General features: G+C 40.2%; 1 protein-coding gene across 1 annotated transcript; it reads left to right on the top strand.

Annotated features, from left to right (window-relative positions):
* The first annotated feature begins 7,706 nt into the window (after positions 1-7,706).
* LOC102256086 (olfactory receptor 6S1) lies at positions 7,707-8,696 on the top strand. The gene has a single exon (XM_005866182.1). It carries the CDS (start codon positions 7,707-7,709, stop codon positions 8,694-8,696), a length of 990 nt encoding a protein of 329 aa, XP_005866244.1.
* Positions 8,697-11,998: the final 3,302 nt, after the last annotated feature.

Genomic DNA, 11,998 nt, shown 5'->3' with positions numbered 1-11,998 from the left:
ATGAGGCTCATTTTCATCTTGATGGCTTGGTTAATCGACAAAATTGTCGCATTTGGGGTTCAGAAAATCCACGAGTGATTGTTGAGAAACAAATGCATCCACAACGTGTCACTGTTTGGTGCGGATTTTGGGCTGGAGGCATCATCGGACCATTCTTTGAAAATGCGGCTGCTCAGGCAATAACAGTTAATGGTGCTCGCTATCGTGACCTGATTATCCAGTTTACCTGATATGCTATTCCATACATAACCCTGTATTGTATACTTTATGAATCAATAAAAAAATTACAATTTTTAATTATAAACTTGTGTTTTCTATCAAAACTACTTCTTGCGTGAATTTTGGGACACCCTTTAGGTTGTTTATTTGAGATATTTTTGTTTATTGAGATAGGTACTAATCTTTATGAACTTCCCTCTTAGCACTGCTTTTGCTGCATTTTGCTTTAAAGTTTAAAAACATGTATGCTTTGCCCTGGCTGGTGTGACTCAGTTGGTTGAGCAATGTTCCATGCACCAAAAGGTTGTCAGTTCAATTCCTGATCAGGACACATGCCTGGGTTATAGGCTCAAGGAAGCTAATTGGTGTTCCTTTCCCTTCCTCTCTCTCTAAAATCAATAAAAACATATTTTAAAAAAGTAAAAATAAAAACATGTAAGTGAGATTTACTAGATCCTAGACTTCATGACCTCTCTTTCTGCTTAGAACTCTTCCTTCCACAGCTCAACAAATAAGAGCTTCTAGTTTAATTTCTAGATTAATTTATTTCATCTTAGCTCAGCCAATTCTACCAGTCTTTGCTCCCACTCCTTCCCCAGAACTTAAAGTAATGACACTTCTCATGCCTCATCCTTGCTCCCATTTAGGTGTTTTGTTTTCTTAAAAAGGAGTATGTCTAGAAAAGATGGAATTCAGCCAAACTGAGTTCCAGGGGGAGCTGTATACTCTTCCTCTCAGCTCATGACAACTGGTATTTCTCTCGCAAGAGCAACTGTTCCTTAAGTCTAGGGTTCAGAGCATTTTAGTGCATATACTAGTAATTTATTAAACACCTACTGTGTGCCAGACACTGTGCTTTGTGCTGGAAATACAGTGACCAGAATATAGTTCCTGCTCCAGGAGTTCAGAGTCTGACAAAGGACACAGATGAAAATGCAGAGTTACAATACAGTGGATTAAGTGTTGAGACTGAGGTCAGCAGAACATGCCACAGTTCAGGTTGCAAAGTGGGCAGAGGAAGCTATTCAAAAGAACTCATATGCGCCAGAGTAAATTGAGTTTGAATAGAATCTAGTCAAGTTTTTAGTCAGGGGGTATATAGTGAACACAAATGGAAAAAATGTGAATAATGGTTCATAATTCTAAACTAAGTTTTGGGTGTGTGTACGGTATACACTATTACTAGAAGCAGAAGAAACCAGAGATGATGCAGAGAATCTTCCCCTATCTTATCACTCTCTTGGGGCTCCGATTACTTTCCAACCTAGAAGGCAGGGAAGGAATTCCCAACATCATTTTAAGTCTTCAGGGAGAAGGCACCATGTCTGTGTTACTTGGGATATAAACATTTCCTTTGAGTGCCATGCAGGAGAAAGTTGGGTGCTTACTGTGGCCTTCCACACCTGGTCAAACTCCATTCCACACTTTATTGCCCCAGTAATTTTTTTACAGGAGCCTGGCATGGGGTAGTTGACAAATGAAGGTAGTTGAAACATTCCTAGTCATCCTTTGTTGAATGAAGGGTCAGCCTCCTTTTCAAATGATCAGGCCTGGAATCTGGGAAATTTACTTTGAATTGCAAAGCTGCCCTGGGTGTTTTAAGTATTATTTTCTCTCCTTGTTTTTCTTACTCTCTTATAGTTTTATCTCCTCACCATTTTCCCTAGCAGGTGCTGCTGCTAGCTGGACTCCTGATGTCTGGATCAACCAATTCACATACTGGAGCATCTCCACTGGAAACTAAGGTTATACCTTGTGCCCTTCAATTAAGAGATTGGTTAAAGGCAAATGATTTACTCAGCCTTCTTCTTCCATGCACTCAGGCTAATGCCAGGATCGGGATCTAAAACAGGAAAATTGACAATTTGTATATAAAACTCGTCAGCAAAAAAGTGAAGACCTGGCTTTAAATGGAACATTTTTCAACCAATAGAGACAGAAGGAACTGTAGGTAAGTGCATTGTTTTTTAATAGACGGATGAATGTTTTAACTCCTTCATATCCACCCCTTGCCTTTCAGCCCCATGTTGTTATTACAGTGGCATACCTTGGAGGATTGGGAGATCACTGTCCTGCGCTCGAAGCATGCCTGTTAAAGCCTAAAGTAATGATCACATTGCAGAAGGCACTCTTTCTACAGAGAGAAGGGTGGGCCCTGATAGCTGACCAGAAAAAGGGCAGCATGATGCAGCCTCTTAGAATCAAAAGGTCCCTTCGTTTACAAGGCAGAAGGAAAATATCTCAGGCATTATACCCAGGACGAAAGCACAAGAGAAGATTATCCAACATTGGCGCATTTCCCAGAGTGCTTTGCCAATGCCCAGGAACTCCAAGGATATCAGGCTATCGTCAGTCTCACAGTACAGGGTATGGGAAGGATGCCAGATGGAAAAGGACATTGAGTAATAGAAAGGAAAGGAGTATTCTTGTAGGTTGATCTCCATCCTCATGGAAACAGCAAGATCATTCAGGGGTAGCTAGTAGGAATTCCTTCCATATTTAGGGTTGGGACTATCTTCCTCTCACTTATGGAAATGTTTTCACAGAGAGCAACAGAGTTAGAAAGGGTACTCTCTGAGGTGACCGGTCCTCTCTCATTCCACTCTGCCTCTTATATTCTGGCTTCTGCCTAAATGTAGTATGTTCACATGCTGCTCTTTTCCATTAAAAACCTTCTCTTCTGTCAAATCCATACTCATTTTAATGTAACATATGATTTATTAGTTACAATGCAATGACTAAAGATAGGAAGGTTAAATATTTTCAAGTCCTACTTAGTATTTATACTAACTTAGTCCAACTTAGTATTTGAGCTATGTTGCTTCTTACTCTTTGTAAGAAGAGTATTCTTTGTTTCTAACTTGTTTCTATCATCTATTGTCTATTTTTCCAGCTTTCCCAAGAGCTAGGGCTTTAGCAATGTTGCAAACTGCAAGATATTGTTATATTACATTTTTTCCTGCTTGTTTTCTGGGCTGTTTTCCTTTAGCAATGTTGCAAACTGCAAGATATTGTTATATTGCATTTTTTCCTGCACATAGCAGCTTGTTTTCTGGGCTGTTTTTTAAAAATTGATGGTCTGTACTGCAACCTTGGGAGTATCTTGAAACTTTACCCATTTTCTAATATAATACAATTTTCCCTTGCAAATAGGGTTTATTGTTCTGTTGGGGCTAATCTGAGTTGCTCCTCCCTTTTAATTGAACTTATTGGGGTGACATTTGTTACTAAAATTATATAGGTGTCAGGTGTACAATTCTATAATACGTCATCTGTATATTGCATTGTTCGTTCACCACTCCAAGTCAAGTCTCCTTCCATCACTGCCTAACCCCCTATACCCTCTTCTACTTCTCTGCCACCCACATTTCCCTCTGGAAATCACCAGACTGTTGTTTGCCGATGAGTTTTCTTTTTATTTTCTTTCTTTCTTTTTTGTTTTTTATTAATCCCATCACCTTTTACACCCAGCCCTCCAAACCCCTCCCCTCTGACAGCTGTCAGTCTGTTCTCTGTATTTATGAATCTGTTTCTGTTTTGTTTGTTAGCTTATTTTGTTCATTGTATTCCACAGATAAGTGAAATCATATGGTACTTGTCTTTCTTTGACTGGCTTATTTCACTCAGCATGCTTAGCATAATGCTCTCCAGGTCTATCCAGGCTGTCACAAAAGGTAAGATTTCCTTCTTTTTGGCGGCCAAGTAATACCCCATTGTTTAAATGTACCACAGCTTTCTTATCCACTCACCTACTGACAGGCGTGTGGGCTCCTTCCAGATCTTGGCTATTGTAAGTAACACTGCAATGAACATAGGGGTGCATATATTCTTTCAAATTAGTGTTTTTGGTTTCTTTAGATATATTACCATGAGGCAGTTCCACTTTAAATTTTTTGATGTAACTCCATACTGCTTTCCACAATGGCTGCACCAGTCTGCATTCCCACCAACAGTGCACTACAGTTCCCTTTTCTCCATATCCACACCAACACTTGTTATTTGTTGATTTATTGATGACAGCCATTCTGACAGGTGTGAGGTGATAGCTCATTGTGATTTTAATTTGCATCTCTCTGATGATTAGTGATGTTGAGCATCTTTTTACATATCTATTGGCCATCTTTATGTCCTCTTTGGAAAAGTATATATTCAGGTCACTTGTCCATTTTTTAATTGGATTGTTTGTGTTTTTTGGTGTTGAGTTTTATAAGTTCTTTATAAAGTTTGGATATTAATGCCCTATGAGATATATCATTGGTGAATATGTTCTCCTACTCACCGGGTTATCTTTTCATTTTGTTATGGTTTCCTTTGCTGTGCAAAAGCTTTTTAGCAAAGGAAACTATCCATACTCGTTTTTTAGTATTAATATTAGGCATAACCTTTCTCTAGAATACTTCCTATTAGTTTGGTTCCTTTTCTATGTGTCCCCTTAGATCCTGTGCTTACCTGTGATATCCCACCTGAGACACATGCTAATTTTTGTGTGTGTGTCATTCTCAGGCAGTGATCTATATGAGAGTAGCAACAATGTCTCCTTTATCTCTGAATCACCAAATATAGCATCTGATACACAGTCAACATAGAACAAAAATAAAATTATTTTACTGACAGTAAGTTGTATTCTTTAGAAGCTGGAGCGAGATGAAGCTCTGAATGGAGTCCCTAGGGAAAAAGACTATAAAGTTACTTATCTTAGACAAAAGGCACAAACATTTTCCTACTCAGGTGGGACCCACAGGTGAGAAATTGTAAGTAAAGAACGTAATGCTTGCTGGGACAAAGACTGCTGGGGTGTACTAAAGAAACAAGGCTGACAAAGAACCAAGGCCTAGGCTAAATTCTAATGCTTTGCATGGCTGAAGGGATCAGTATTTGCCTAATAACTGAGGCATTTTTAAAACTAAGTTCCAGATATCATTTATTTGGTTCTTATTAAGGCAGGATAGTTAGATGTTAGGAGAATTTTTGACAAGTGGGAAAAAGGAAACTGAGACAGATGGTTAGACAAATGTGGCCAAATAATTTGAGCAATTTACAGCCAGCTAGTAAATAACAGTATCTCATCTTCCCTAAGCAAGGACATTTGAGAGCAAATGGTTTACACCTTCCTCCCTAACTAGAGAGTAAATAGCCTAAATCACCCTGGTCAGGGAGATGGATAACAGAAACCCAATTAGTGCCAGCCAAATCCACAAAGGGATGAAGTCAGGGGAATAAAAACAAACAAACAAAAAAACAATCAGAGTCAAACAAATCCAAGGTAGTGGTAAAACTGACCATAAAATGACCCTGGTCCCCTTTTCTGCTCATTTTGATACATCAACATATTAAAGAACACACCTGGGAAGCTGATAAATATTCTGTTGAGACCCTCCCATGAGACCTCCCATAAGATTCCTGCCACGGAACAGAGGTAAAAACCCTCAAAACAATGGATGCCAGTGCAAGCTCTCCCTGGAGCATGCCCACACCCTTCTTCCCTCTTTCTTTCTCAGGTGTACATCTTCTCTCTTTCTCCTAAGCCAGTGGTTCTCAACCTTGGCTGCACATTAGAATCACTTGGGAATCTTTTTAAAATCCTGATTTCTGGGCCTCATCTTCCAGAAATTCTGTTTCTTTGTTATGGGGTGGGGCCACAACATTAGTAACAAAGAAACAGAATTTCCGGAAGAGAAGGCCCAGAAATCAGGATTTTAAAAAGATTCCCAAGTGATTCTAATGTGCAGCCAAGGTTGAGAACCACTGTCCTAAGCTCTAGGGTTCTGATGAGACTTGCAACTAGGGCAGAAGCGGGCAGCAGCAGCTGGTCCCAGGCTAACCCCCTGAACCTGTCTCCAAGGTCCCCTTTTCTCTGACTTTTCAGAGTGCTAACAGCAGCCCCACCGTGGCTCACTTCTATCACTGATTTTTACTTCTCAGTGAGTACAAACAGCCCAGTGTGGCTCACTTCTTTTCCAAAACGTTTCTAGAGGCCCAGAACAGAACACTGCCTAGGCTCTCTCCTGTTGTTGCTTCTTCTATCCTAAGCCCTTCCTTTGTTTCACTGTCCTCAGCTTTAATAAATGTGCGCTCGAAATCACTTGCACTTCTGTTGTGAAATCTTTCCTGCGTGAAGTCAAGAACTCACACACTGCTGGTCCGCCTGAGACAGACCCACTCCGGGTCCCATCCTTTTCCAGTGACATTATAACTTGTGGACTTCGGAACTAGAAGGACTCAAATCCAATAGTAAGGACTTCATTTCTGAATTTGTTAATAATTACCAGGGATTCATAATTGTCTCTGGCAAGTTTATCTAATAGAGCCATGTTTGTGAAAGGGCTTTGGATTAGTATCATGGACTGAAAAGCCTGAGAAACTCATCTTAATATTTCCCAGAATACTTAGCTTGAAGTTGACACTAAATAAATAGATGTGGATACCTGACTGAATCATTGTAGTTTATCCTTCTCATTCCTTTTAAATATGGCATAACTTGCTTTACATAGGTAAGCACTCTGTGAGAAGCTGAATTTAGTTAGAGCCTTGGGTTTTGGGGGTAATTCTCCATGAAAAGGGTAATTTCATATAACAGATTATATAATTTCATATAACCCCTAGGTTTCTATTACTTATTCTATAGCTGAGCAGTTGAAGGACAAATGCGTTGGATGCACTGATAGTCTTACAAGGAAAGTGGCAAGTCAAGCAGAGAGTCTGGTGCCCTAACTTGCAGTCCAGGGCTTTCTCTAATGAAACTCTTTAAGCCTTTTGTACTATTACTTCACTTGTTCCTTACAACTTTGTCAAGGCTACTTGGCTAGTAAGTAGAAATGCTGGAATTCAAAGCTAGGCAATTTGGTTCACTTTCAGATGCTGGTTAAATGGGAATCATATTCTTCACAAAATCATTTATCTGATATTTTTACTCAACTCAAATGCTCAATGACATTATTATAATAATGAAGGATCACCATTTAAAATTTGACAATAGGAGATGTGAAGCTGGAGGCTCTTGGCATTTTCATATCTAAGTGTGAACTATCCTTTATGGGAAACCTTTGTCAGCTCTATAATAAATTAGATAAGGACCTCAGATTCTTCATATTTTTCTTTGTTTCTTAATTCTCACTGGAGGATATTTTTCCTTTGATTTTTAGAGAGAACGGAAGTGACAGAAGGGATGGGAGAGAGAGAAAGAAAGAAACATCTCACATCGATTGGTTGCCTCCCTCCTCTCTCATGCAGCCCTTGTTGGATCAAACCTGCAACCCAGATCCATGCCCTTGACCAGGAATCGAACATGCAACCCTCCAGTGCATTGGCCACTGCTCTAACCACTGAGAAACATTGGCCAGGGCTCTTCAAAATCTTAACAGAAGATATGATTGGAGAAAGTGGGGATATGTACGCCATATCATGATAAAACACGTTTCAGGATTGTGCTGGAAAAGGCTTGTCCTCACCAGGATTATGTTCGTGTGTTTGCACAGGTGGGAAAGATCATGGCTCCTGGTGGGAACCAGAGCAGCGGTGTGACAGAGTTCATTCTGGCAGGTGTCCCAAATCTCAACACCAAGGAAGGATTATTTTCTGTCTTCCTTCTTGTCTATCTGCTGACTCTAACAGGCAATGTGTTGATTGTTGGGGTGGTAGGGGCTGATACTCGCTTGCAGACTCCCATGTACTTCTTTCTGGGTAACCTGTCCTGCCTAGAGATCCTGCTCACGTCTGTCATCATTCCCAAGATGCTGAGCAACTTTCTCTCAAGGCAACACACTATTTCCTTTGCTGCATGTATTGCCCAATTCTATTTCTACTTCTTTCTTGGGGCCTCTGAGTTCCTGCTGCTGGCCGTCATGTCTGTGGATCGCTACCTGGCCATCTGTCACCCTCTGCACTACCCCTTGCTCATGAATGGTACTGTGTGCTTTCGGGTGGCCTTGGCCTGCTGGATGGGGGGACTCCTCCCTGTGCTTGGCCCCACGGTCGCTGTGGCCTTGCTTCCTTTCTGTGAACAAGACGCTGTGGTGCAGCACTTCTTCTGTGACAGTGGCCCGCTGCTCCGTCTGGCATGCACCAATACCAAAACGCTGGAGGAAACGGACTTTATCCTGGCCTCCCTTGTTATTGTTTCCTCGCTGATGATTACTGCTGCGTCCTACGGCCACATAGTCCTAGCTGTCCTGCGCATCCCCTCTGCCTCAGGCCGTCAGAAGGCCTTCTCGACCTGTACCTCTCACTTGATGGTGGTGACACTCTTCTATGGAAGTGCCATTTTTCTCTATGTGCGGCCATCACAGAGTGGCTCTGTGGATACTAATTGGGCAGTGACAGTGGTAACTACGTTTGTGACACCTTTGCTGAATCCATTTATCTATGCCTTGCGCAATGAGCGAGTCAAGGAAGCTTTGAAGGATATGTTTAGGAAGGTGGTAGAAGGCCTCTGGGGGGATCTTTTACTTGCTAAGAGTTTCAACAAGAAAATAATGTGACAAGTAAAGGGACATAAGATCTAGTCTTAAGTCCAAGTACTCTTCTTTTACTTGCTAAGAGTTTCAACAAGAAAATAATGAGGTGAAAAGTAAAGGGACATAAGATCTAGTCTTAAGTCCGAGTACTCTCTATTGTCATTCTCGTCCCTATTATAATCATGGACATCACCAAATGACTGAGTTCTGGAACTATTATGGAAGTCTCTCTCAGGAAAAATTCCTTGATTTTATCTCACACATAAATTTATATAATTATTGATAAAGCATAATCAATACCATCATTACATCATAAGACCCTCCAATCTGTGAGATGCTGGAATTCAAAGCTAGACAATCTGGTTCAAGATCTTAACCTAAGGGTCCATGATCACCAGGGAATCATTTAAGGAGGGGCTTCAGAAAATTTATAAGCCTCATTGGTATGTAAATTTTATGTGTCTGAGCTTATATGTATTTGTCCAGGAAGAGGATCTGTAGCTTTAATCCCAGTCTTGGATCTATATGTGACCTTTGCCAAAATGGAATTAAAAGTGGATTTAAAATTCTCAGTAGAATCTTGCAATTGTTTATGAATATCAATAATTAAAAGAACTCCTATAATAAAGAGTAAATAAAATAAAATAAATATATTATCTGGATATTTTTGTCTATACTTCCAAAACAATTGCATTTACTGTCAGATGAAAAAGAGGTAAAACAAACATAATAAGTGACTTATTCACTTCTCCACAGAAATCCAAGGTGACTCTGGAAAAGCAGTTAAAAGAGAAATTTCATGAATAATAGCATTTGAAGTCTTTTTCTAATTTGCACTTTATTACAAAGATAAATTTAAGACAGCACTCATTTTTATCACTGGATTATGTTCCTTTCATTTTTCCACCTTTTTAATTCTTATATCTGTTGTCATCAGTCCTCTTTAGATTGTAGTAAAATTGGGTTTGGGCTGAGGACCTTGAATATCAAAGAGTTAAGAATGCCAACTATGGCAACCAGCAACCAAGAACCAGATTTTGTGATATATTTTATCTACCTCATTGGATATTTAAAAGGGAATGGGGACTCCTATTATTGGTGCCTTTGGAAATCTTAGGCAAATATTTATTCATTTCTTCAACAAAGGTCTGTAAGCATATACTAATATATGCTAAGATGAACAGGAAGTGGTTCTTAACCTCGATCAGGAATGGGGATTATAAAGTGGTTTACAAAATGACATTGGAGATCAAATGAAAATTGATTTACCCTTCCTAGTATTCTCTTGTTAAAGAAGTTTTCAGAAGCAACCTTTCATTAAACAGGAATTAATTCCATGTTAGAGTGTGTTTGTATACATAGACAATGTTTTTAAAAATATCAAGGTGTGGACAGCTCATCAACTTTTAAAAAGTGCTGCAAAATTGGCAACCTGAGCATTAGCATGCCAAGAGATGGCTATAAAACTTCAGTGGGCAGTGGAAATAGTAATAATACTTTCATCTAATTCTATTAGTAATACACAAAAACACACGTTAGATATGTCTATCCCAAAAGAACCCTGAGAGAGAACTAAAGGAAGAGAAGGAAGGATCGGGGATTTGAGGGGGAAAAGGAAATCTTCCGGAGTGATCTGGAAGTGTTGCCCAGAAAGCAGATGACATATTGCTTTAAAAACTACCTAATTTCATGGAGCATAAAAACTGAAGTCAAACCCAGACACAAGCCAAAGAAAGGAATTTTGTAGTAGTTTATAACATTCTTTGAAGGAATCACCCCCATATTTTGGCAATAAAGCTTGTTAAAGCACCTATTGTTTCAAAGTTACTTTATTGTTGCTACTTCATACCTGTAATTTTGCTACTGTTATGAATCATATTGTAAATATCTGATAAGCGGGATGTATTTAGGCGACCCCTGTGAAAGGGTTGTTCAACCCCCAAAGGGGTCACGACCCACAGGTTGAGAACCGCTGGTCTAGACAATCTATGCTGGAAAATTATTAGTTTCCTCAGACTATGAAAAAATATTTAACCTGAAAATAACCAAATGAAAGAAATCTAATATGAGGAAACACACAAATTCAGAATGTGAGACTTCTTATAAGCCATGAGAAAAAAAGGGCTGAGAGGAGGGAAATTTTTCTAGATTAAAAGACACTAAAGGCCCTAGCTGGTTTGGCTCAGTGGATAGAGCATCGACCTGAGGACTGAAGGGTCCTGGGTTTGATTCTGGTCAAGGGCACATGCCCAGCATGATGGGCTTGATCCCCAGTAGGGGTGTACAGGAGGCAGCCGATCAATGAGTCTCTCTCATCATTAATGTTTCTATCTCTCTCTCCCTCTCCCTTCCTCTCTGAAATCAATTATATATATATTAGAGGCCCAGTGCATGAAAATTCATGCACTGGTGGGGGAGGTCCCTCAGCCCGGCCTGCACCAGGAGACCTCAGGGGATGTCCTACTGATGGCTTAGGCTCGCTCCCCATGGAGTGGGCCTAAGTCGCAGTCTGGCCTCCCTCTGCGGGAGATGACCGGCTGATCAGGGGAAGGCACCACCCCTATCACCCCCTCACTGCTGCTTGCTTCTGGCCTCCCTCTGCGGGAGGTGACCAGGCCGATCAGGGGAAGGCTCCCTCCCCATCATCCCGCTGCTACTGCCACTACTTTGGCTGCCTGCCTTCAGCCCTCACAGCCACTGTGGCTTTGTCCAGACGCGGCAGCAGTCTGCGGTGTTTACCTATGCCGCCATCTTGGTCTCCCCACCTTTTTAATTCTTATATCTGTTTTCATCAGTCCTCTTTAGTTTGTAGTAAAACTGGGTTTGGGTTTAGGACCTTGAATACCAAAGAGTTAAGAATGCCAACTATGGCAACCAGCAACCAAGAACCAGATTTTGTGATATATTTTATCTACCTCATTGGATATTTAAAAGGGAATGGGGACTCCTATTATTGGTGCCTTTGGAAATCTTAGGCAAATATTTATTCATTTCTTCAACAAAGGTCTGTAAGCATATACTAATATATGCTAAGATGAACAGGAAGTGGTTCTTAACCTCGATCAGGAATGGGGATTATAAAGTGGTTTACAAAATGACATTGGAGATCAAATGAAAATTGATTTACCCTTCCTAGTATTCTCTTGTTAAAGAAGTTTTCAGAAGCAACCTTTCATTAAACAGGAATTAATTCCATGTTAGAGTGTGTTTGTATACATAGACAATGTTTTTAAAAATATCAAGGTGTGGACAGCTCATCAACTTTTAAAAAGTGCTGCAAAATTGGCAACCTGAGCATTAGCATGCCAAGAGATGGCTATAAAACT

This window comes from Myotis brandtii, unplaced genomic scaffold, assembly GCF_000412655.1.
Source record: "Myotis brandtii unplaced genomic scaffold, ASM41265v1 scaffold2247, whole genome shotgun sequence".
Classification (NCBI taxonomy): Eukaryota; Metazoa; Chordata; class Mammalia; order Chiroptera; family Vespertilionidae; genus Myotis; species Myotis brandtii.
This window is presented reverse-complemented; position numbering and strand designations above follow the sequence as displayed.